The sequence below is a fragment of the Peromyscus eremicus genome, chromosome 1 (assembly GCF_949786415.1).
Source record: "Peromyscus eremicus chromosome 1, PerEre_H2_v1, whole genome shotgun sequence".
Classification (NCBI taxonomy): Eukaryota; Metazoa; Chordata; class Mammalia; order Rodentia; family Cricetidae; genus Peromyscus; species Peromyscus eremicus.
The window spans coordinates 79,317,505-79,344,564 of record NC_081416.1 but is presented as its reverse complement, the minus strand read 5'-3'; the positions used below and the strand labels follow the sequence as shown (position 1 = coordinate 79,344,564).

At 39.2% G+C, this 27,060-nt stretch overlaps 1 protein-coding gene across 3 annotated transcripts in view; it reads left to right on the top strand.

Annotated features, from left to right (window-relative positions):
* Tnrc6a (trinucleotide repeat containing adaptor 6A) overlaps positions 1-27,060 on the top strand; it is a 178,668-nt gene that overhangs the window by 100,549 nt on the left and 51,059 nt on the right. For all 3 annotated transcript variants that reach the window (XM_059267308.1, XM_059267294.1, XM_059267303.1), the window contains exons 3-4: positions 11,353-11,440; positions 19,505-19,526. In XM_059267308.1, the coding sequence (XP_059123291.1) occupies positions 11,353-11,440; positions 19,505-19,526 (110 nt within the window). The remainder of the gene's footprint in view (positions 1-11,352; positions 11,441-19,504; positions 19,527-27,060) is intronic.

Here is a 27,060-nt window from a genome sequence, read left to right as displayed (position 1 = left end):
ATATGGAATCATACACTAGAATTCTTTAGTGTTTGTGTGTGTGTGTCTTATTTAGTGCATTGTCAAGCTTTACCTCTAGTTTATCATTGTCAGCACTTCATTCCTTTTAATGGGTGAAAAATATCATCTCATTGTGCAGATCCCATTTGTCATCTTTTACTTATATAACTATGTGAGCTTTTTTTTTCTTGGTCTGTGTTGGTAGGAATGGAACTGAGGGCCTCATAAATGCCAAGCATGTGCTGCACTGTTAAGTCCTCAGCACTGTGTCACATTTTATTTATGTCTGCCTCAGTTAGTAGTTATTTTAGTTGTATTCACTTAAGGATTGAATAGTGCTGCCATTAACGTTTGTGTTCTAATATTTGTATGGATGTTTTACTTCCGTGGAATATCTACCGAGGAGTGGAATTGCTGGAACCTTTTTAGGAACCTTTTTAGGAACTGCCAAGCTATGTACAGTGCAGTCAAGCCATCCCCACTTCACCAGCAGCTGCACTTCCACACATACTGTGGACACTTGTCTTTTTAATTGGTAAGCAGACATCTTTGTGGATGAAGGCATCTCTTTGCGGTTTTGATTTGCATTTCCCTAATGACTAATGAAGTTGAGCATCTTTTCATGGACTTTATTGGCTGTTTGACTTGGAGAAATGTCTATTTATAGTCTCTGTCTGTCCAGTTTTGATCCCCTCCTCTCCCCTTGAGACAGGGTCTCACTGCTACTCTGACTGGCCTGGAGCTTACTATTTAGACCAGGTTGGCCTAGAACAGAGATTCACCTGCTATGCTTCCAAAGTGCTGAGCTTACACCACCATGCCTGGCTTGTTTTTAAGTTTTGAAATGGATTGGTTTTTGGTTTTTTTGGAACAGGGTTTCATGTAGTGCAGGCTAGCCTCAAACCTGATATGTAGCTGAGGATGACTTTGAACTCCTTGACCCTTTTGCTTCCTCTCCTTCAAATACTGGGTGTATAAACATGCATCACCACATCATTTTTGGGGTTGTATTTTGTATTGTTGAGTTTTGAGAGTTCTTAATGTGGGTTTGTATTATATTTATATCTCTATATATACTATTTATGATTTACAAGTATTTTCTATGTTATTTTCACCTTCTTGCTGGTCCCTTAAACACAAATATTTAGGTCTGCTTACCTATAATAGTTCTGTTGCTTGTGCTCTTGGTACTCATTCTAAGGCTGCAAAAATTCTTTTGGTTTTGCAATAGCTGTATGGTTTTTACATTTAGGTCTGTCGTCGTGTTTTGAGTTATTTTTTGAGCATGATATGAGGGCTCCAATTTCATTCTTACAATTCTCCAGTTGTTTGGCACCATTTGTTGAAAAGATGGTTTCTCTGGTGAGGAGTGAGTTGCTCATTATGAAGGGCGTTGTCTCGGGATTCTGTACCATTTGGTCTGTAGCTATCCTTAGGCCAGTGTCCACTCCTTCCTTCCTGTAGCTTTGTAGTTAGTAAGCTTGAAATCAGGCACGGGAGTCCTCCATCCTCTCCTTCTCAGAATCGCATTGGTTCCTCTTGTATTTCTGTGTGAGTTTTAGGATCAGTTTGTCATTTTTAATGAAAAAGTTGAGTTTTTGTTAAGAGCAGTTTGTAGATCAGCTTAGATAACATCACCATTTTAATGACACTAAGTCATCTAGTTGTTCATAAATATAGAATCTTTCCATTTATTTAAGCCTTTATTTTTAAAGATATATATTGTGTTTGAAGTGTATAATTTGTACTTCTTTTATAAAATTTATTTCTCAATATATTTTTTGATGCTTATCAGAAATGGAATTATCTACTTCATTAATTGGTACTAGGGATCAACACTAGGACCTTGACTATGCATGCTAATCATGTACTCCATCATAGGCACACCCACAGGCCGTGCTGTCTGAATAGAGATAGATGTACATCTTTCTTTCCGATCTTGCTGTGTGTTTGTCTGAGTGAGCCCTCCTTCCCTTTCACTTGGGCTTTATTTATTTATTATTACTATTATTATCATCTATTGTTATTTTATGTGTATGGGTGTTTTGCCTGGTGTATGTATGTATGTGCCTGTGAAGGCCAGAAGAGGGTGTTGGATCCCCTACAACTGGAATTATAGATGATGCGAGCTGCCGCCAAACCAGAGTTCTCTGAAAGAACAGCTAGTGTTCTTAACGAGTGTGCCATATCTCCAGTCCCTGTTGTTTTGTCTGTCTGTTTCATCTAGTGTTGAAAGACAAGTGTCAAGATGGTTATGTTAATCAGGTGTTACCTCTGACGTAAGCTGTGGGCTTTTCTGTAACTGCCCTCTGTCAGTTTAGTGACGTTCTCTTCTAAACCCAGTTGGGTTGCTTTTCTTGGTGGAAGTGTTTGAAAGTTTTGTGATTGCTACTCTTGTATACTGATACCATCATGTAACTAACTGTTTTCATTCTGTTAATGTTGTATTATATTGATCTTGGTATGTTAAAGCAATCTTGCCTTCTTGGGATGAATCCCTTGATGTGTTGGACTTTTTTGTGTTTGTCACTTTTCTTTTCTTTTTTTTTCCTTTCTTTTCTTTTCTTTTCCTCTCTTTCTTTCCTTCTGGTGTGCTCTTGCTCTCTCTCTCTCTCCCTCCCTCCCTCTCTTCCTTCTTTTCTTTTTCAGAGACTAGGTTTCTCTGTGTAGCCCCAGCTGTCCTGGAACTTGCTCTGTAGATCAGGCTGGCCTTGAACTCAGAGATCTGCCTGCCTCTGCCTCTGGGATTAAAGATGTGAGCCACCACATCCAGTGTGTTTGTGTTTCTAATGGCTATAAATCTATACTCTTCCTTAATATTATGTGGTTTTGGTGTGTGGTATCTGACTGGGAACCGGGGTGTTAGCTGTTGCTTTGGGGTGTATCACATGCCGCATTGTGCTTTAAGAGTTGTTTTTATGTATTCAATCCCATTTTCTCTCTCTTCTTGCTCTGCCTTCTTTCTGTTGTAGCCCGTCATTCACAGTGTCTTGCAGTGAGTTTCATGTAGCTAATGATTAGTGTATTCTTACTATGTGCCTTCAGTTAGTACTTTCTCTGTATTCTTCACAACAGCCTTTTCAGGGAGGTACAGTTGGACCTCAGTAATTAGGGTTAGAGGTTTGTGAGATGCTAAACACCTTTGTAAGGCCACACAAGCTGCTGCTGGAGGTTTAAGTTCTCCTCCTCTTGACATGGGCCCCATAACTCTGCACTGCAAGCTGTGCTTAGAAAGGGCTGCTTTGATCTGGTCTTTGAAGAAGTAGTGTGTGGGTGGGAAGAAGTGAAAGGAGTACAGTTACGGAGGTTTAGTAAAGGAAGGAAGTAGGAATTGTTGTCTAATTAAGAGCCCTCTGCCAGGGAGTACAGTTCAAGTAGAACTGGTTTTGTCCCTGGACCAGTAATTAGTCCTTTTTGGAACAGTGAGATTAACATCTAAAATAATTAGACCATGTATATTGTTTAATTGAAGGTCAAGGGTGAGGTTTGTACTGGTTGGAAAGAAATGTGAAGGAAGTAGTAATTGAGCTAAGCTTCAAAAGGGGAGTGGGATTTAGGGATTTAGGTAGGCAGAATGGAGTTTGAGTAAGTTTTACCATAGCCTTGTACCTGACAAGCTATAGAAGGATGTCTTTAAAGTCGATGGGAATGATCCTAGTGCTGTATTTCAGGGTTGTAGGTCCAAAATAAATATTTCCTGCACTGTAGACTACAGAGTGCTACTTTCCTGATGGTGGGATATCTGTTTTGACCACTTTTCCTCAACCTAAACTTTCATTGTTATTCTCCCTTTTTATATGCATATTTTTACTGCTTGAGAGCAACTTGATGTAACAAGATACTCTTCTACCCCTAAAAACTTGTGTTTTCTAAAGTCAAGGTATTTTTTTCTTAGTAATTACAATGCCATTCTCATAGTTGGGGAAACAGCGCTGACATTCATAATTGCTAATGAGAAGACCTTATTAACATTTTATGTATTGTCTCAGTAATGTTTGTCACAGCAAGGCAAAAAGAAAAGTTTTTTTTTTCTGGTTGGAGAGTCAGTGGAAGGTCACAGGTTATATTTGTTTTAGCTGCCTGTACTCTGGAACTGGGTGGCAGTCTTTGTTGTGCGGGTTTTTTGGTGTGTAAAGAGTGAAGCTGTTTTGTAGGTTGCCTCTCTTTCTGTTTGCCTGGAGTTCCTCATTAAGTCCAGAGCTGTGTTTTGGACAGGAGCAGCGTAGGGGACTGAGGTGCTTTTCTCTGTGTGGGGAAATGCATGAAGTCACTTCGTCTCGTTGCCACGCATGTTAACTGTACGTCAGCTTTCCTCATACTTTGAGAACATGTATGTATTTTTTTCATCAGTGTATATTTTACAGTGAAGATCTATCTTCATTCTTTATTTACTTGTTTTTGCATCTACATCAGTGTGAAATCATGGATTCCTATTTTTCAAAGACTTATAATCCTTTATTAATGTTACTTATTTTATTGCTCAAATCCTGGATTAATGGGAGCTTCCTGTAAGATCGGGATTATGTTTCACCTGGAGCCTTATTGCTGTGGGTTTGCCTATTGTCTCCTTGTCTTTCCTTGAGTTTGAAAGAGGTATCCTGTACCTCAAGCTGGTGTCTTGAAATCTCAGTGTAGCTGAGGCTGACCTTGAGTTCCTGATCCCTGCTTATACCTCTCAAATGCTAGGATTACAGGCAGGTGTTACCATGTTTGACTTTTTCACAGTTAATATTTTGAAGTTTGCATGAAAATACTTTGTTTGGTTATGGCGTTTTCGTGCATGTATGTCAGTCTGCTCTTTTCATCTTTCTCCCTCACTGTCTTCGCCATTCTCTGTGCTTCCTTCTTGCTGGTCCCCTTCCACCTCTGAATACTATGAGTCCCTTCTCCCTTCACATCGCTTTCCCCTTAACTACTTCTGTCCTTTCTACTATTGTGATTGAAAATCATCTGTCACATTCCCTTGTTAATAATTGTTTTTATTGCTACCTTTGTTCTTTTTTTTTTTTCCACATTAGTTTTCTTCTGTTCCTGTCATTTTTTACCGCAGGAGATATTGGGTAAACTGACCCAGCTGTCTCATTCCCTTACCAGTTTATGCTGTGATTGGGTTTCTGTCCTACCATCTGCTGGTGTTAGTTAGGTTACTAGTGACTTACTGAGTGGTACGGACTAGTTATTGATTATCAGAAATCAAGACTGAGGAAAATGTGGAGAAGGAAATAGGAAAGTCAAGAGGAATGGGTGAGATATGTAAGGGAAAAGGAGGGCAGATGATTTTCTGGCAGATGTGATAGGGATTTTATAACGGGCTTGAGCATGCAGTTGATTTGTGTGTGAAGGTGATCTGCTGACTGGGCCATCAGAAAGATTACCTCCTGTTTCTGTTCCTAAAGCAACTGGAACCACCTGTCCTTGTCTCCTTGTTTCTCCGACATCTCAGCCACATGTTCAGACTTGGGCTTTCAAGTCTGGTCACCAGCAGTGTGTTTTCTTATGTATGCTGTATGCTGTGTCAGTACTGTCTGCTCTCCCGAGGACAGCTGGCTGGCTTGCAGCTCCTCTTTGCTTTGCTTTGCTTTGCAGTGTGGTTTGGGCATTCAGTTGGATTACCTCGCACTGTACAGTGTGCTGCCTATTTTTACCCAATACTTTCCTTTTTTTTTCTAAGATTCCAGTCTATGTCAGTCCTGTTAACCTGTCAGTCTTTATGCTGCTCTCTAGGATCCATGTCATTCTGTGCTTTCTTGACTAGAAAAGCTTTTTTTGTCTGTAGAAATCTTGCCTCTTGGGGCTGGTGAGATGGCTCAGCAGTTAAAAGCACTGGGTGTTCTTTCAGAGGTCCTGAGTTCAATTCCCAGCAACCACATGGTGGCTCACAGCCATCTACAGCGGGCTCTGATGCCCTCCTCTGTCATGCAGGAGTACATGCAAAGAGAACGCTGTACACATAATAAATAAACAAAGAAAGGAAGGAAGGAAGGAAGGAAGAAAGGAAGGAAGAAAGAAAGAAAGAAAGAAAGAAAGAAAGAAAGAAAGAAAGAAAGAAAGAAAGAAAGAAAGACGAGAAACCCTGCCTCTTGAAGTTTTACAGTTCACGAGGAGGACCTGCAGGAGTCAGCATGTAGTTGTGTGGAATGTTCGTGATTCTGTCAGTCACTGCTGTCCAGGGGTCTTGATCAGGTTCACTTTTCTCTGCCAGGTAAATAATTAAAAGGCAGGGGAAAAAATCTTGAGCATGACAAGGAGAAGTTGGGAAATTCTCAAACACGGTGGACAGACTCAGCCATAAAGGCTTTTGTTAGGGGGGAGGAAACACACACACACACACACACACACACACACACACACACACACACACACACACACAAATGGCTCTGCAAAGCAAAGTAGGAACTTTGGAAGCTGAAGCCCAGCCTCTCCTTGAGTGGTGGGGATTTTTAAAATTTTTGAAGTGTTTTCTTCCACTGACTTAGGGTTGGTCAGTTTGAAGAAAGACAGGACGGCTGATTAGCCCTCAGCAGGGACACTAATGGAGGGAGAAAATGCCCACAAGGCCTTTGTTTTAAACTGCCAGGCTTTTGTCTTGGGTTAGGAGGGCGAGGAAGTTCACCTCTTGGAAATTCACCATCTTCATTAAGTATGGATGGCCCCTCTCCCTGTCTTCCTACCTGTCAGGGAACATGTCTAACTCCAGGTTTCCTCGTAAGGAAAGGAAATTGAAAAAAAAAAAAAAAAAATCAACCAAGGAATGTAGGTTAAATCGCTGAGGAAACTAGGTGTCAGCTTCCAGAGTTCCACTCCATGCAGTTACAGGAGATAGGCTTAATTTTCCCATCATCAAAGGGAAACATGTTTAAGACATTTGCCAGAGGCAGGGCTTGTTAGAAATTTGTTGTCCTCAGGCTGGAGTGATGGCTCAGCGTTTAAGAGCACTTGTTGCTCTTGTTGAGGACTTGGGTTCGATTCCCACCCCCTTCATGGTGGCTCACAACCACCTATAACTGAAGTTCCAGAGGATATGAACCCCTCTTCTGACTTTCCCGGGCACCAGGCACACATGTGGTGCACAGACACATATGCAAACAAAAAATCCACACACATAAAATAAATATAAATAGATTCTTAAAAAAAAAGAATTGTTTATTTATTGTTCAAGGCCTCTCTTGGAGTCTGGTCCTATATCATACTTTGAGGAGAAACCAAGGTGTCAAGGTGAACTGTAGTGCTTGTGCACTTCAGGCACTGGGTACCTAGTCCCCAGTTAGGGAATGAAAGCTATTGAAATCCAACTTTCTGACACAGGCCAAGCATCAGCTTGTAGTTATTAACTGTTTCAGCACACCGTGCAGGCCTACTCCATCCACATTCAGCTGTCTGGCATGCCTATGCTGTGGTTTAATATTTCCCCTGGATCGACCTGCTGCTACTATTTTATAGTGTTCACCTGTGTATCATTCCCTTTCCAGAGGCTTGGGATTAATGAATCACCTGAGAGTGACATTTGCACATTCATCTTGAATGTGTAACACCACTTTTGACACACTACTTAAAAGATAGGGAATAGTGTTGTTTGTGAATCTACAATTTACTGTTTTCCCTTTGCTCTGTTTGAGGCATTCCTTCCAGTGAGTAAGTAGATAGGCTCCTTTTCATTATGCTTTTCATGCAGCAGCCATTTCTTTATCGATGGGCCTTCCAGTGTTTGCTCTCAGCCTCCTTGAGAGACTTGCAGTGAACTTTGACATGCATGTGCCTTATGCTCTAGTGCTTTACTGCTCTAAGATACATCCTCAAGGATGGGGTGGCAAGGTAGAAGGAATATCCATCTGTCTGTCTGTCTGTCTGTGGTATAACTTGCCGCATTGCTGTCATACTTTCTAAAAAGTTCTGTACTTTTGTGGTTTTTAAAAAATTTTTATTTTGTTACTGTGTTTATTTACTGTGAGCATGTGTGTATGTCATATGTACATGCAAGTCAGAGGAGAACTAGAAGGAACCATTTCTCTCCTTTCACATAGGAATTGTGGGTATCAAACTCAGATTGTCAGTCAGGTTTGGTGGTAGGTACCTTTATCTGAGGAGCTGTCTCACTAATCATTTCTCTTAGGTTTTTAAAACTATCCAACTGCTCAGGTTCAGACTTTACAGTATTTATTTGTTATGGTGTAGTTTTTCCCTTATCTCATATACATTCACAGGAGAAAAATGAAATTTCTTAAAAGTTTTAACATTTACTTATTTATTGTCTGGTGGGGTGGGGTGAGTGGGAAGGTGACGTAGCACAATGGTGGAGGTCAGAGGACCACCTGCAGAAATCACTTCTCTCCTTCCACTGTGCGGGGCCTGTGTTATCAAGCTTGGTGACACCCACTGATTCATCTTGCTGAGCCCTGAAAGTTTATTTAAGGTCCCCAGTGCTGCTCTGCAGCATAAAGTAAAGTATATTTTACATAAAGTAAAAATACATATTTTAAAAAATCACATGGAGGATCCAGTTAATATACAACATTTACATTTTGATTATAGGTAATAGATGTAGCAGATGTATACAACTATATAACTCCACTCCAGTCAGAGCATTTCTGTCTCCTAGAAAATTCCCTCTGGGCACTTAAAGTCTTTATATAGTGCGCTATAAGTAAAAATACTAAGTTCTCATAGAAGGAGAGCCCTGGAGGGGGAGCCCAGTTCCTGTTTAGCAGCATGTAAATTCATAGAATGATAACTTTGAAATATCTTGCCACTAGCCTTGAAGAGAGTATGGTTAAAATACTGAGACTGTGGGACATGTGAAAATCTAGAAAAAGATAGATAGATAGATAGATAGATAGATAGATAGATAGATAGATAGATAGAGTCTATGTGTTTCTCTGTGGGGAAAGCATGGGTGGTTGACTGTAATGACAGTGTTGAATAGCTTTTTTCCTATTCTTTGAATGTCAGCCCCTGTTACATTTTGAGGTCTGTAGCATGTGTCTTAGGTACTAAGGAGAAGACACTTACTAACTTTATAAAAACAAGCGCTAAATAAAGTTTGAGAAAGGAGAAAAATCTGAAAAGGATGAGCCTGTAGTTGACAGGAGACCATAAAGAACAAATGCTAATAAGGGTGATATCTTGACCCAAGTAGGGTAGACAGTCTTTGGAATGCCACTGGGGACCATGGTATTAAATAAGTACTCCTTATCTCAGCCTTGGACTTTTCCTTTCTTTCTTTCTTTCTTTCTTTCTTTCTTTCTTTCTTTCTTTCTTTCTTTATTTATTTATTTATTTTGTTTTTTAAGACAGGATTTCTCTGTGTAGTTTTTGGCACCTGTCCTGGATCTCACTCTGTAGACCAGGCTGGCCTTGAACTCACAGAGATCCACCTGCCTCTGCCTCCCGAGTGCTGGGATTAAAAGCGTGCACCACCACCGCCCGGCTCACATTTTTGTTTTTTTCTAATACAGGATCTCACTATGTAGTATAGGCTAGCCTCAACCTTGGGATCTTCTTGCCTGTGCATGCTGTTATTTACAGGCATGTACCACTACATCTGACTATATCTCAGTTCTAACATGGTGACATGGAGGCTGACGATAGCCAAGTAATTAGAGCTTTTGCTTTTGAGTTTTCCCTATGTGCCTGTGGACATGCCCTTATCATCTTTTTATATACCATTCAAACCGCCACTCTTGTATACTGTGGTAACCTTGGCCTTTGACTTTGTTGGGATGGTCCTTACATAGAATATAAAGGAGTCTAATCATGCATTTGTCATGAATCTGTTTTTTCAGTTGTGCATGATGCCACTCATTTCTGTTTTCTCAGTCTACTTACATTCCTACACTTCTTCCATCAGAAAGGCCAGATTTAGGCTCTCGGTAGTACATTATAACCTCTTCCAGTTTCCTACATACTTGCCCATCTTTCTGGCCTTGTTTGTCAGATCCCTCCTGCCATTTAGCCTTAACAAATGGTTATGCTTCCCACTGAACGTCTTCATGGCTGCCTGTTGTTTATAGTGTGTCCTCCAGAAAGCTTATTTAGGGCAAAGTTAGATACAATTTTTTTGTATTGTGGTTTTCTTCAATATGCAGAACATTTACTAATTGGTATTATGAAACTTAGGTTCTGGACTGACTAATGTGAGTAGCTAGAGAGTTTCCTCCATATTTTCATAGATTTCTTTTCCCAGTAGACTCCTTGAATGGCAGGACTAATCCAGAGCACCATGTGTATGTCAGGCCCACTTGAGTGATGGATGGAGAATCAGTAGCCTCCAGTAAGGAGAGCTGTGCATTCTGGGAGGAGACTTGTGAGCCTCCTTTGGAAGTTTTAGTTTCCTTAGAGAGCAGCATTCTTTCGGTTTTAAGTTTGTTTTTAAAGCAGATGCTTCCTGTAACCATGTAGGCAGGAAGGACTCAGGGATTAGGATTAGGGTGGTTGTGGCTAGAATGGATCTGGCTTTTCCTATTCCTTATGTTAATCCCCCTCCCAATGTCTTTCTGTTCTTGTCTTAAATGTTTTCTAGAGCTCTACTAGAGGGGTGGCAGGTGTATCGACCTAAGACCTGTTATGTTTACTATTGGATATGATTCCCTTTGTTGTAGTTCACTGTTAATTTTAAGTAGTTTTTGCTTTCTCCCTGAATTTCAGTGAGGTGGAGGGAGAAAGAGGAAACAGTTTCTCTAGTCCTGATATCTGAACAAGAGGATCTTTCTGTTGGCAACTTTGAAATTTTGAGTTTCCAAAAATTTAAACAAACTTAAATGAATATGTTATTGTTTCCAAAGAAAGAATAGTTTGAGATTATTATATGCTAAAATACATGTTACCTATTTATGAATAATTTGTACTGGAAAAATGTTTATGACTGGGTTTGTAGCTTAGTAATGAGCTCTTGCCTAACATGTGCAGGGCTCTGGGTTAGATCCATCATCACAGAGTGTGTACGTGCCACACACACAGAGTGTAAGAGGACAGAGAAAGTCAGAAGTACCATCCCAATCCGTCATCATTAGGTACTGCATGATAATTGGGACTTTTAGCAAGATAACTGCAACTTACCTAGTGTTTACATTCTAGAATTGGAAGGAACTTGCAGTTTCCCAGTGTAAAACTTGTCCATTTTTGTTGCTTTCCTTGATATGACATTAGGATGAAAGCTCTCACACTTGTGAAGGAAAGCTATGTCAATTCATAAAAGTAAATTGTACTACATGGTAGCTATGTGGCTAGGTGGTTGTAAGTTGTGTTGAATAAAGACATGTTTGCTTTATTTCTTACAAGTGAAAATGAACCTGTGTGCAACATTATTTTTATTTCTAAATCCACTTTGGGAAAGTTAATTGCAACTGTGTGGTTCAGGGATTTAGTGCAAGAAGAAGAACAGTTGATGGAAGAAAAGAAAAAGAAAAAAGACGACAAGAAAAAGAAGGAAGCTGCTCAAAAGAAGGTAGTATATGATAAACTTTGTTAAGCAGTTTGAACATAGACTAAGAGGAAATTACTCATATGGCTTTGTTAAAGCATCTGCTTAAGTTTATTAACTTCATTGAAGATTCATTTTTAATATTTAATGTCTTTGAATGTACATATATAGTAGTTTGCTGAATGTGTAATTCAATGCATAGATAATCTTGCCAGTATTGAGTTTTCAAAGGTAAGTACATCTCATAGGTCTTTTTCTTTCAATTAGTGATTCCTATGTATTTTATTATAGTTTTATAAGTAGAAAGAGCACAGAATTTGTAGCTGTACAGCTATACATATCTTAATGGCTATGAAGATAGACAGGGTTTTGAAGCCTTGCTTGCTCGTATAATTTTGAATGATGTGTCCATCAATTTTATTTAGCTTCTTGGGCCTCAGTTTCTTTATATTTTGTAAAACGAATGTTGAGTTTAAATGAGGTAATAAGATACATGTGCAAAATAGGAAATAAAGTAAACTATAGTTAAGTAATTTTGACACAATAAAGAATAAAAGACCCTTTTTATTTGATACCTGTCCTGACTTTATAAGTTTTCAGTTTAAATTAAGATACTTTAAAACAAGGCCTAAGACATTTACTGGAGAAGAACTCTAGGCACAATAAAGATAAGAAACGGGACCCAAAGCAGAGCATGCTAAGTCAGCAAATCTAACCCTAGTCTTCTCTATCAAGTTTTCAAGGACCTTAAAATGTTCTAAAAGACCCAGCAAATGACTGTTCCATTTCTCTTAATGAAAATGTCCTACTGTGCTTTTAAATATGTATCTCTCTTAGGTAAAACATTGTGCTAGGAAGTGGGTTAAGTACAGCAAAGCACTTATCTTATCATTATTCACTAAGAAACAGGATACATAAGGCACACATACATGAAGCATGTCTTTATGGGAAACTGCTGAAGTACAGAGGAAAGATACCTTAGCTTGAGATGGAGCAAGAGGGACAGGCCATTTTCTTAGGATAGAAATGAGTCAGGTGATTAAGGAGCAGAAAAGTACCCAAAGCACAGAAAACTCAAACCAGGAATTTGTAGTCTGTACATCTTAAAATGTGGAAGCTAGGGGCCGGGGGTAGGAATATCCGGAGATGGCCCAGAGGCAGTTAGTGGTAGGTAAATTCTCTTCTTGAGGCTTTGAGTGTTGGGGAAATTATTGAAAATATTTTAGTAAGAGTGATAGAAAGTTTGTATTTTACCTTAGGAAAGTATTGAATTAGATCAGAAGGGATTGACTGGCTTAAGGGACTGTTGATGTAATCCATAGACTTTGCTTAGTGGCTATGAAGATAGAACATCCTAGCTTGACTTTAGGTTCCATATTGAGTGGTCAAGTACATTTGGGACAGTTGACCTGCTTAGAGAGTACAGAAAAAGTAGAAGTGTTAAATAAATCAGTTATAGGTGTGCTAACTTTGGGCACCATCAGCAGGTGTTATGGGGAGGGGTGGAGTACAGAGCCTTTTGGAGGGCTGTGTGAAGAGAAATGGTAGGTGATACTACTCACCAACCAGTCAAGTCTGGTTGCTCTTGGTGGAAGCTGTAAAGAATACATAGTATATGCATTGTATGAGTTTGGATAGGGCTCTAATGTAGAGTCTGGTGTTGGCTGATGACTTGGGCCTCCACCAGAGGCTTTTTAATATAGTATTGTCTTTGCAGTTTGGTCCCTCGTTGTTTGATATTTTTGAAAGAGTTGTGTCCTCTCTAAGTCTAAGGTTGGGAAAAGCTTACTATACTCTTGGACCATGGTGTCATTTGCCCATAAAAGAACTCTTGAGATAAACTAGAGGTTGGTGAGGAGGCTGCTTGATGTGCTTAATGTAGAATCTTGTTTGGCTAGTGTCTGAGTATTGTTTCCTTAGGCTTTGTTGGTCCTAAGTAGCTCAAGGTTTAGCTGGTAAGTTACAGTGCAGTGTGTCTGAGAAAGAGCCTAAAGTAATGTTTACACATATGTGTTTGGAATTTGCCCTGTTCGCTGAGGAAATTCTGCAAAAGGAAGACATTAGTAGAATAATTTCTCTAAACATTATTTTGTAGTGTAATTTTAAAGTCATAGCATATAGAAATATTGAATCAATTGTGGAAGTCCATTTTTTAACTTCCCTCACAATCAACTTTCTAAATCACCAAGTCAGTAAAGCTGCTCCCTTATGTATGCATAAGTTTACATGTAACACTTAAATGGGGTTTCTCCTGTTACTTGGCATCTCATCAGATCTTCAGTGACAGCTTTTTACTCTTCTCCCGCTTCCCCTGCCTCGGCTAGTGCTCTCACCCTCACACACTCCCCCTGTCTCTTTAGAACCACCCACCAGAGGCCGAGAGATAAGAATGGCTTGCTTTTACCAGGTCTTCACATGAGGAGGTATGCTGTATATCCTACTGATCCACTAAACAGCAAAAGGAAAAGTTAAAGCCCTCAGTTATTGTTACGTTTCATTGTCTAGACTGCCACTGTAAATACAGCTTCTCTAAGTTGCAGAAAACCAGCTTATAACTGAATTTGAATGCAACCTGTTGGCAAAATAAGGACAGCTGGTATTTCCATACACTGCTACCAAATAGCTCCTTAAAAAAAGGAAACTCCCAGATTGGCCCATATGAAAGACTGTGAGTCACAAACTGTTAAGACAAGCTTTGTGGAGCTTTCTTTTTGTTTCCTGTAGGATCCAGCAAGTAAATCCTAGTAGGTGGTAGGAGACAAACATGAGTCAGGTGGGCAGGACCATTTACGTGAATGTTTGAACATTAGCTCATCATAATCTGCCTGCTCTATGTATGAACTATGCACTTTTCCTTCTAAAGAAGACTTGAGCTGTTATCTGTTCTAATCTGTGTTCAGTATAAGGTGACTTCAGTAGCTAATCTTGGTTTCATCATGGCAACAGAAACAGAAGTAAAATTGAAACCTTGTTTTCCCATTAGGTGTTCAAAATTATCACACTATTCTGCTTTCCATGCAGCGTTATCTTTATTTTCACCATATACAGGTGAACTTTTAAATTGAGATATAATACATTAAGGAAAATTTTATAATGGGACATAAAGTGTAGGTTCTCATGCTACAAATACAGAAAACATTTAGATTTAACTCCCTAACAGCCCCTGTGCGCCTTTGAAATATAAGTTCATATCATGAGCTATTTTCAGCTTCAAATAAAGAACCAAGTAACACAATTTCTTTGTTTGAGTGCTGGATATTAAACACAGAGCTTTTTTTGTTTTGTTTTGTTTTGTTGAGACAGAGTTTCTCTTGTGTAGCTTTGGAGCTTGTCCTGGAACTCGCTCTGTAGACCAGGCTGACCTTGAAGTCACAGAGATCCACCTGCCAATCCCAAGTGCTGGGATTGAAGGCATGCACCACCACTGCCCGGCCTAAACACAGAGCTTTGAGGATGCTAAGCAAGCTCTCTACACTGAACCAGATTCCTGTGCCTCTCCCCTTGATAGCTTATTAGAAACCTCAAAATTCACTGTAGTATTTTAACTCTCACAATTGTTCTTATTTTGTTATTTAAGTATGTATTTAAATATTTAGTCTTTCTCTAAAAAAATTCTATATAAAAATTGGGTACTTTTTAAAAATGGTATTTCTCACCCTAGTAAATGAACATGGAGCTCAGTGACTTGAATTCATTTTTAACATTTTTTTTCTGTTCTAAAACTCTGGCTATATATGTACAATACTTTTTATATAATGAAGGATCTTGTGGTTTTGACATAGAAAATAATTGGATGGAGTGCAGGCATAGCTCCAGCCATGAAGATGGGCCAGGGCAACAGCAGCAGTGCAGAGTTAGCACGAATTGCTCCCCAGGCTCATTTTTAGAAGACAATTTCAAAAGGGATCTTCAGGGAACTGCAGTGAAGAAAAGGGCGGTTGAGAAATAGGTTAATTATAGAGGGGGAGTTTAGAATATCCTGCACTTAAACATGTAATTGTAGTTCCTAGAGAGCATGTAAGAGTGAAGGGGTGGGGAAGACAGTACTACAAACTGGAATTTCCTGATAGTATATTTCAACATTCATGCTGTCTTAGTTGCTGTTACTGTTTGAATTGAAGGAACTTTTATAGGTTTTATAGATGTGAATTACTAAAGCCTAAAAGAGATTTAGGTTGTAGAAACATCTGACTTCTTTTCCTCCCTTTGGGAAATGATGCTCAGAGTCTCATGAGTACATTTCTCTGTAACCTTGGTGACCAGATTGAGGAGGCACTCATTGAGGGCAGTGAGATGCTCTCTTCTTACAGCTCTCTCCTTTCATGCATCTTACTCTTCCTCAGTTCTAAGATTGTTATTCAGCAGACCAGGTACCATTTGCTAACTCATAGAAAAGACTGTTGAGTAGTAGTTAGCTCATTTTTTAAAAGTTAAGTTGAGTGGGTGTGACTCCTTCCTTTAATCCCAGCACTTGGGAGGCAGAGGCAGGTGGATCTGAGTTTGAAGCCAGCCTGGTCTACAGAGCTAGTTCCAGGAAAACCAGGGCTACACAGAAAAACCCCATCTTCAAAAACCAAAAACCAAAAAAATGTGAGTTGAACTAGATTAATTCTGTCTTAGTTACCTTTTTTTTTTTTAAACATCCTGACTGCAGTTTCCCTTTCCTCCTCTCTTCCCAGTCCCTCCCCCACCCCACCCCCATCTACCCCTCTGTTTCTGTTCAGAAAAGGGCAGGCCTCCTGTGGATATCTTAGTTACTTTTCTATGTGAAGAGGCGCCATGACCAAGGCGACTCAAAGAAGAGTTTGTTGGGGCTCACAGTTCCAGGGGATAAGAGTCCATGACCATCATGGTGGGGAGTGTGGGCAGCATGCAGGCAGGCCTGGCATTGGGGCAGTAGCTGAGAGCTTACATTTTGATCCACAAGCAAGAGGCAGAGAGCACCACTGTTAGATTATAATATTGGGAAGGTGTTGTACATGATCAGAAAGGAGAAAGACAAAGAACTGGGGATGAGTGTCAGCACGTTTCCAAATGTGAGCATTAGAACTGAGCTAAAGCTCAGGCAGGCAGCACTGCTGACAGTACAGGAACATATAGACCTACTGACTGCTCCCCACTGTCCTATGCCTTCACTTGAGCCAACTTGGGGTCCTGAGCCTCATGATGGTGCTGAGAGAAATGAATTTGCCCCCATTTGGCAGATGAAGTAGAAAGTTAGTTCATTTAGAAAAGTTAACCAATCCTGGCCAAGTCACACATTGTCAGCAATAAAGCCAGGGTTCAGAGCCCGAGCTCCTATAGTTTGCTTAGACACTTTGAGAGTTAGGACAGGCACTGCAGAGCTGCTGGGAATGAAGCATCCATTGTCCTGTCTACTCCTAGCTGATATCTCCATTTGTAGTGGAATCACAACTAAAGATTGTTTAAAAGTAAAAAAATGTTGATTATTTCAAACACCAACTATTTGCTTCCATGTTTGATTTGCTAGAACCCTGTAATAGTCTTGTAGAGTAACTATATCTATAATGACATATATTTTCTTCATACCCCAATCTGTCATGTTTTATTGCTTAATCTTCAAAATAGCTCTGAAATATGAACAGATAACTTCCCCCATTTGAAGGACTAGGAAAGTGAGACTCAGAGAGTTGTAAAGGCAAGATCATTTAAAAGTAAAAGAAACAATTTTTAGTCCCAGCACTTGGGAGGCAGAGACAGAAGCATCTCTATTAGTCCATGCCAGCCAGGGCTACTTTGTGAGACCCTATTTAAAAAACAACACAAGAAAACATTAAGGACAATTCTAATATATTTATGTAATTTAATAGAGCCCAAATATTGCTATTTTAACACACAATCCATACAAAATATTGTTATTGAAGTAGTTTGAAAAATGCTCACTATTAGAAATTTGGTATATATTTTGCAGATCTCCATTTAAACTGGCCTCAGTTCAGTGGTCAATAATCATATGTATGACTAATGACTATGAGTTGGGGCAATAGAGACAATTACTATTAAAATACTGGGCTCACTTGGAAAGTCTCATTATAATAATTTGATGATCACACTGGGTTCTTGGACTAGCCTCCAGAAACCTGCTTTAAAGAAGCAAAATTCTTCATTTCCTTCTCATCAGTTGTAAGGACCTCTTGATTTCTATTGCCTTTGTTCCTTCACCCTGTCAGGTCAGTTTCCCAGGGTCAGATACCTTGGATGACCCCTCTAAGGGCCATTCTCTGTAGGTGACAGAATACTGGTGAGGTGGTCCATTGTTCTAGAACAGCTGTTCTTAACCTGTGGGTTGGTTAAGACCATCAGAAAACACAGATATTTACGTTACAATTTATAACAGAAGCAAAATTACAGCAACAGATCTGTTATGGTTGGGAGTCACCACAACATGAGGAACTGTATCAAAGGGTTGCAGTGTTAGGAAAGTTGAGAACCACTGTTCTAGAACAACATAAAACTGCTTTCCCACACAAGCACAGTCTTTTAAAGCCTAGAAAAGTATCACTGCATGCCTTTGGTTTTAATAATGTCATAATTTCTGTGTCTTGCAATTTATCTTTTTTTGAAAAAAATATAGGGAGGTTTTTGTTTTGTTTTTTTAAAGAAAGGCTTTGGGCTCACAAAGTAATTCTTATGCTGATTCTTTGGCCTTGTAAGATTACTGAACATATATGGCATGGTACTTCTCACACTTCATGGAATTCTTACTGAGTTCTCTGTAAGAATTATTTTTTTTTTCTATAATCTGATTTTCAAAATTACTTCACCCTGAAATAAATAACTAGTGTCAAGCTATTTGACAGGCCTTTTAGCATTCCCTTCCATTACTGTTTTCCTCTTCATTTTGATCCATAAAATAGAAGATGGGCCTCCATTATTTCGTATATCTCTAGAGCTCTAAAACTGGACAAAGCACCATAGTGAAAGATGAACATTTGGTGTGGCTTCAAAAGTAGAGTAACTGTTGTAGTTTTTATTATACACACACACACACACACACACACACACACACACACACACACACACACATAGTTATAATGGTAAAATTTAAAATGGAATTTTTGGTAGATTAGTAATTAATTTTATTCGGCTAAGCAAAATGAATTATGCCTTGAGGCAGTTAAGTAAAACTTGTCTTAATTTCAAAAGAATTCTTTGTTATTCAGTTACTAATAGCCTTTTCTAGTCAGCCTGAGCATCCTTGAATCTTAATTTCAGGTCTCCATAACTTACTTGGGGACCTCTCCTGCTGATTTTACAGTTCTTGTCCAGGCCCTTGCAGTGTGAGCTGGCTGCCTAAGTCAGCCCCACTGCCCTCCTGCCTTCTCCTCAGTGTAGGTATTAGAGAGCTAGTTAGTAAACGTAGGCACAGGCCTTGGGAAGCAGGTTTACCAGCTTAGGAGCTCATCAGTCATTTTCATGAGATGTTAACGTATCAGAAGCTTAAAAATGCTTTCCCACTTAACAAATACTGAAAAGTTGACTATATTAGCTATGTTAATATATAATAAACTTTATATATTATATAGCTATATAATTTATATGAATATACATTATATATAGATATTATATAGTATATTGTAAATAATAATGTATTAACTTGATCTCCAGAAGTTAAATTTATTACAAATTTGGTCAGTGTGATTATTTATAATGTTTAATTATAAATAATTAAAGAAAGTATAATTCATCTTTGATTATTTGAAGCCATTCAGACATGGAAAATTTGTGATAAACCTATTTATACAAAGGTGATCATTATAAAATTATTTTAAACATAACATGAGAAAAGTGCAGCTCACATTTGAAAAATTATAAGCCACCATAAAATGTCTTCTATGCTTTATGTCTAATGAACCATTGCAGAAATTTTATATCAAGAACAATGGGGCACATCTGTGGGAAAAGAATGCTTTGCATGTCTTTTCCTGTACAGTTCATCTAAATGATAATTTCTTTAATAAAAATGTATATCTTATATAATAGTAATATATGAGCATTTTATCATAACAATTCATTTCTTTCAGTTTCATATTTACATTGTTTTTTGTTTGTTTGTTTTCATTTTAGGCCACTGAACAAAAAATCAAAGGTACGTTATTTAAAGCTATTTCTTCTTTTTTCATTAAAGAAAATTGTTTATGTGCGTTTTTATTCACTTTGGGATGGGAGAGAGAAGTATATGGAGAAAACTGGGGTGGGACAGACTACTGCAGTGAGGTCACCATGGTGTCCTTTGGGGCTTTTTTGGGGGGGTGAATATTACCACATGGAGAAGATACTGCCCTAAGGCTGTTTTCTGAGTAGACCCCATTTTCTAATGCTGTCTGATGAGCATCTTGGGCACACGTCTTCCCTTCAGTCTTTCATTCTAAAGTCTTTTTTTTTTTTTTTTTTTAAGATTTATTTGTTTATTATGTATACAGTGTTCTGTCTGCATATATGCCTGCAGGCCAGAGAGGGCACCAGATTTCATTACAGATGAGCCACCATGTGGGTGCTGGGAATTGAACTCAGGACCTTTGGAATAGCAGCCAGTGCTATTAACCTCTGAGCCATCTCTCCAGCCCCATTCTAAAGTCTTATGTGCAGAGGTGGAGCTGGGATGGGGTGGGGTGAAATTTCTGCCTGCTTCGCTCCTTGTTCTCTATCCTTTATAAAGGTGACACCTGTTCCTGTATTACCATTAAAGTAACACATTGCTAGCTCTGTAGTCATTGAGCTAGGTTACCTAGTGCACCCTGGGCTGAAGACTTAGAGCTTAATCCCTCCCAAATCCTGAGCCAGGAGTTCTTCAGCTTCCCAGTCCTTGAATACTTAGTAGTGAAAGTTGTGCAGCTCAGAGGCTGAACTTAATTGGCTCCAGCATACCAAATTGGGGTTTTAGCTGTGTCAGAAGTATACTCTCTGCATCTCATTAGTCTGTGCAGTCAATACAACCTATGGATGTGGGATTGACACTAGTTAAGGTGGCATCTATTAGATGCTCTTGTATAAGAGTAAATAACAGATCAAACCTGTATTTTACTGAAGAAAGTGTTTACATGAACCTAAGAAAAAAACTGAGAGACAGGAATTTGAGGGTATAGGTGGTTTTATTTACAGTCTTGACCAAAGCTGGAGAGAAATTCTCAGTCTCTCTCCACTTTGACAATACCAGTGTTGAGTTATGGAAAAGATTGAACAGAAGCCAAGAAATATGCATATGTAGATTCAGCTGTGAGTTCAGGTTTCAAACCTCCTGGGAAAAGGTAATGTCTTTCATCTGTTTGGCTTCAGGGCTCCCATGAGTGGCCTGTCCTCACCCCACCTGGTAGTTAGTTTCTGGAGCACTTTTTTTTTTTTTTTGGTTTTTCGAGACAGGGTTTCTCTGTGTAGCTTTGTGACTTTCCTGGAGCTCACTCTGTAGCCCAGGCTGGCCTTGAACTCACAGAGATCTGCCTGGCTCTGCCTCCCGAGTGCTGGGATTAAAGGCATGTGCCACCACCGCCTGGCGTTTCTGGAGAACTTCTAATCTCTGACTGGGGAGCTAAGTCAGACGGGAATTTAACCTCAAGGACCCATGGGAAGTGCTGAGGATGACAGCTTGCTATTACAGTTCCAGTGCTGGGGATGAACACAAGAGAATACCTGGAGCTCAATAGCCAGCCAGCCAAGCAATCTGTGAACTCCAGGCCAATGAGAGACTATGTCTTGAAGGAGGTGATGGCACACGGGCTGTATGCATAAACAAAAAAATGTTAATCCTTCGAGCCCCTATTACATAGTGAGCATCGGAGGCACTGTTAAGCAGAACATAATACAATGTAGCTTGACTGATTAAGTTGTTTAAGTTGTCGTTAAGCAAGGGGAAGTGCTTTTCATCTAACAGAAATGAAGGAAAGTCTTGAAATTAGGAGTCTTTATGGCCAAAGAATGAAATGCAGAAAGGATGAGCTAGTTCAGATCACGGAGAAAAACAATGTGATATTATGAGCAGTGGTAGTAGTCCTTAAACACAGAGTCTTGAGTGGAAAGAGTTGAGGCTGAAGAAATAGGCGACAATCAAGTCAAAGTGAGCTTTATGAGTTTATGTAAATGTTATGCATTCACATATGAACATATCAAGGAGCTTGGACTTTTATAGGCAGCTAGGAGCCATTAATAAAGAGCTTAAGCAAAAGAGTGGCATGGTTTATTTATTTTGTTTTGAGACAGGGTTGTTTCTGTATCCCAGGCTAGACTGGAACTAGGAGCTCTGAATGGTAGACCTGTGCCACCATGTCCAGCTCTTTTCATATTTTAAAGCTGTTAGCCTCTGTACATGGAAAACTGGCTGAAACAGGAGTGGAAATTTAAGACAGAGGAGGCGAGTAGATAGAACAGGTAATAAGGATGGAACATTTGTCTCTGCATAGAGGTGTTAAGGGGATTGACAATTTACAGGCCTGGAGACTTCATGATCATGGAGAAGCAAGACCAGAGAGGGAAGAGAAAGAATACAGGGTAGAGAGATGAGAGGCCACATATAATAGACAAGACTAGTAGCTGCTGAGCTGCTCTGTGGTGGCACACACCTTTAATCCCAGAGACAGAGGCAGGAGGATCTCTGAGATCAAGGCCAAACTGGTCTAAATAGTGAGTTTGAGGCCAGCCAGAGCTACATTGTGAGATCCTATGGTCAGAAGAGGAGCTGAAAAGGAGATGATGACTGGATCAGAGTTCTGAGACAGTCACCATTAATCTTCCTAAAACTACGCTTGCCCTCACCCCTGCCTGTGTAGGAGTATAAAGTTGTCTCTAGTTGGTTTTTGTTGTTGTTTTGGTTTTTCTTTTCATGGCCAAACTCCTCTGCTTCTTCCAGGGTTCTTTTAATCTGACCTCTTATGCTGTAGCCAACCCATTTGTCCCTACCTATGTTTTTTTACAGTTTTTAAGAGCCTTTGTCTTTTTCGTGTTATTTCCTGTTTACTTTTTGGTCCAGGTTCTTGAGCAAGGCTGCCTTCATTGTGCCCTTTAGCCTTGCTTCCAGTGGGTTGCTCCAGCTGTTTTTGGTCTCTACCTTTCTCATTTTTCAGAATTTTCTTACACCTGTAATTTTGGACACTTGATTATATCCTGTCTTAGATTGTTGATTGATCCATAGATATTTATTTCTTCAGTGTGATCTTTGAGTACCTACTGTTTAATATCTTTCCAAACATAAATCATCCTTTTACTTTCTTGCTTAAACTACCTTCTGGTTCTTAGATCTTCCACAAGTCTAAGAATGTTAAACTGACTATAAGAAAGTCACTTAGGATGCTGTGTGTTGTTTTCTATTATTTCACTTCATCCTTGATTTACTGGCAGCTCTCTTCATAACTGGTCACAATTATTTTATTCATAAACATTTATTTTATTTTTATGCTGTATATATGTCTGTGATGTTTGTAGCTTGAAGTTTATAGTAGGTAGAAATTATGAAATAGAACATTGGACAGTCAGATTTGGACTATGTTGAATCGTTCTGATGCACAATGTGAAGAAGCACTATTGTTGGAATAAACTGACACATTTGTCACCCTATATGGTTTATCTTGTTTTAATTTGTTCTGATTTTTGATAGCAAGATAACTTAAATCCACCTTCCTTTTGTTTGAGGGCAAGGGCCTTGACCCAGTGAGCTGTCTTCCCAGCCCCCAGCTTTGCACCCTTTAATCCATTCAGGCTCATCTCTGTCCCGAGAGATAACTACTCAGTTCTAAGGTATTTGGGGTTTCCTTGTTTTGACAGCATTGAGGATTGTGCCAAGGGCCTTACAAATGGCAAGCAAGCATGCTGTGGGATGTTCTGTATGGCAAATGTGTTGCTAATTAGTCAATAAATAAAACACTGATTGGCCATTGGCTAGGCAGGAAGTGTAGGCGGGACAAGGAGGAGAATAAAGCTGGGAAGTGGAAGGCTGGGTCAGAGAGACACTGCCAGCTGCCATGATGACAAACAGCATGTGAAGATGCCGGTAAGCCACGAGCCATGTGGCAAGGTATAGATTAATAGAAATGGATTAATTTAAGCTGTAAGAAAAGTTAGCAAGAAGCCTGCCACGGCCATACAGTTTGTAATCAATATAAGTCTCTGTGTTTACTTGGTCGGGTCTGAGTGGCTGTGGGACTGGCAAGTGACAGAGATTTGCCCTGACTGTGGGCCAGGCAGGAAAACTCAAGCTACACAAGCACTTTAGCATCTGGCTAGAGCTAAAATCTATTATTATTTTAATTCCACATTTAAGTGAGAGTATGTAGTATTTTGGCTTATTTCACTTAGCATAGTCTTCAGGTTACCTCTGTCATTCTGAATGTCAAGAAACCCTTTTTTGATGCTGAAGAACATTCCGTGTGTGTGTGTGTGTGTGTGTGTGTGTGTGTGTGTGTGTGTGTCTCCATCTGTTTGTGTGCTCATATACAGGTGTATGCTACAGTTTCTTTATCTACTGACATATTCATGTTTTGCCACATTTTTGCTATTGTAAATAAGTCTGCAGTGGGCCTGGAGTCAGGGTGCTGCCTTTATCTCTTTGGGGTACATCCTTGAAGAGGTACGGCTGTGTCATATGATGCAATTACAGTTTTCATTTCTGAAATCCCATTAGTTCTTATTTTTCAATGATCAAATCTCATGCTGAGCAAAGTTCAGGAATTTGAGTGGCTTCACAGAGCTTCAGAGTAGACAACTGAGACACCAGAAAGATGATTGAGGCTGTTGGATCTACGGGAGAAGTTGTTCACAGCTAATGTAATACCCCAGAGAATCTGTACCCATGCTCTGAGGTGCATAGCCATAGCTCATTTTATCCCTCAGATGGGAGATTAATTCCTAGGAGAATTAGGGTGGTAGTGAGATTACTCTGGCTTATTATTCAGTGGATCACTCTGGTTCTTCTACTTTGTGAGATGATTTGGAGGCCAATGTCTGGTGATATTTGAAATGGAACAGAGATGGTTGCTGATTAAGAACTTCCTAATGTCAGATTCTTTTCTTCCTGTGAGAGATGCTTTGAGCTGTGTTAACAAATAAGGTTAGTAACTCTGTACTAACAAGATGGGATGGGACAAAAATAGCTGCCTACTGTCATGGACAATAGTTCAGAAAACAATTTTGTTTGGTTATTAGAATCACCATTTTCCCTTTCCTCTTACTAAGGAGGGAAGATGATTTACCCATGTAAGCTTGGATTAATGTACGTGGTAAGTTCACAGAAAATGCTGAGGACCTCATTTTGTTTTAGAAATGGACAGCCACTAGTAAATGGTTTAAATTGATGAAAATGAAAGCGTGTTTCGGTTGTGTGTGGTGATTCTGAAAGGACCAAGGAAACAGAAGATAGGAGAAAGCAGTTTATTTGGGAGCTATAACCAATAACTAGGTTCAGGAATTAAGGAAAAGAGCCCAAAGTTTTGGGGAGTATGTGTGAGTATCCCAGAGTTGTGTGCCCTGAACTGAGAGTCCGAGATTCTACTAAAGCAATAATTAGGGCTTCCGTTTCAAAATAAACAACCCAGGGACTTTCTCTTTTAAGCTTTTGGAATTAAGATGAGTTAGAAGGAGTAGCTGTATCATTAACACCCACTAACAGGTCCTCCAAAAAGAGAGCACATACCAAAGCATTTCACCTGTATTAATGTACACATACAGTATTCTAATTAAGGTAGCATCAGTTCTCAGAATGCATTCTGAATGAGAGCCTTTGTTCTGCTGTATCCTAAGGAAAGTGTTGCTGGGATGGCCAGAGGCTGAGAGGTTTGAGTCACTGCTGAAGACACTAAGTGGGAATGATTGTCACTTTTTGCAGTCTTTATTTCTGTGGTTTTAGACAGGTTCTTTAACTTCTACACTCAAAGGGGGAGATAATCCAGCCCATGTCTGTGTTGTAGAATGAAGAGGTAGTGGATTGGAAGCGGTGGGGCCTGGAGGCAGAGTGTTGGAGAGATACTGTGCACTAAAGCATGTGGGTAGAAAATTTGAGTTTTTAAGAGAGCAGCACTTTGAGCTAAAACCTACAACTATGGCTCATCCCTGTTAGAAGTGAATACAAATCTTGGTTTGTTTCCCTTTGTTTTTCCCTTAACGTCTTATAACTGAAATGAAATCATTTTTAATATTTTAATAATAATCCATTATTAGCCATTCTCCTATTGTTAGAGTTTGAGTTACTCTTAATTTTAAATTAAGATGAAAGTTAATTTACATTAAAAGGACGATTGTTTGGGGATCACACTGATTTAACCTTTTGTCTCTGCTTGCTGTTTACTAGACACTTTTGCATGAGCAGCTTTCATCTGTGTCTCTGTCACTATCTGTAAAATAGGAATAATATCTATTATTATATATCTATAAAATGAAAACTAATAGACACACAGTATCTGGCATCCAGGTGAAATAGAGGAAATTTAAGTTTCCACCACTGTGGTTTTACAATATCCTAGCCATCTTTCAGCTTTTTGAAATGATGTGCTAGGAGTTTCTGCAGCAGCTCCAGGGCCTCCCCACCTAGGTAGTAATTTGCTTTTTCCTTCCATTAAAGCAGAACCCAATCAAGTCAAGGTGAATCATAACTCTACAGGAGCGTGTGTGTGTGTATACACACACACACACACACACACACACACACACACACACAGAGTAAATCTTTAAGATTGGTAGGTTAAAATTGGGATTTTTGCTGGGCGGTGGTGGCGCACACCTTTAATCCTAGCACTCGGGAGGTAGAGCCAGTCGAGGCCAGCCTGGGCTACAGAATGAGTTCCAGGAAAGTTGCAAAGGTACACAGAGAAACCCTGTCTCGAAAAACAAAAAAACAAAACAAAACAAAAAGTGGGATTTTCTTGCTTTTTAAAAAAAAATATTTTTATTTTATGTGCATTGGTATTTTGCCTGCATGTGTATCTGTGTGAGGGTGTCAGATCTTTGAGTTACAGAAAGTTATGAGTTATCATGTGTGTGCTGGGAATTGAACCCAGGTCCTCTGGAAGTGCAGTCATATTTACTGTACTAATTTTTAATGATTTGCCCGTTTTTGTTTACCTTGAAATTTTGTTAGCAATTCACATGAGCTAACTGTACATGCTTATTTGTTATTGTCTGATTAGTGCTTATTGTGTTTCTCATGTTATATAGATTTCTAGTCTGAGATGTGGGGTTGTGGCCATGAGGGGAAAAACTAAGCTAAGTGGTTATATTGAATATTTTCTTAAATTAGGCCTCATTAAACTAAAGCAGTACATTCATCTTTTCCTTATATTAGGGAAAGTGGGGTGAAGGGTATAGGAGGAGAAAGAGCAGATCCTTTTAATTTGAAATATATGTATATTTTTAAACCAGAATAATTTTATTTGGTTAAATTACAAGTTTTTAAACCTTATGTGACTTATTTTTATACTTAGATAATCCACCGTTGGTCCATATTTCTGTTAGAAAATTTTTCTTATAGTCCAAAAGATTGTAGAACTTCTGAAGCATTCTGTAGCATTAATTGTTCACTGGATATTTTCTGTTAACTTCCAGCTGAATTTTTAGATATTGTCACTTTATTTTTGAATCACAGACGAAGCTAGAGCTCTGTAGGTGTTGGTTTATAGTATCTTATAGAACAGTTTTCCAGACTTGCT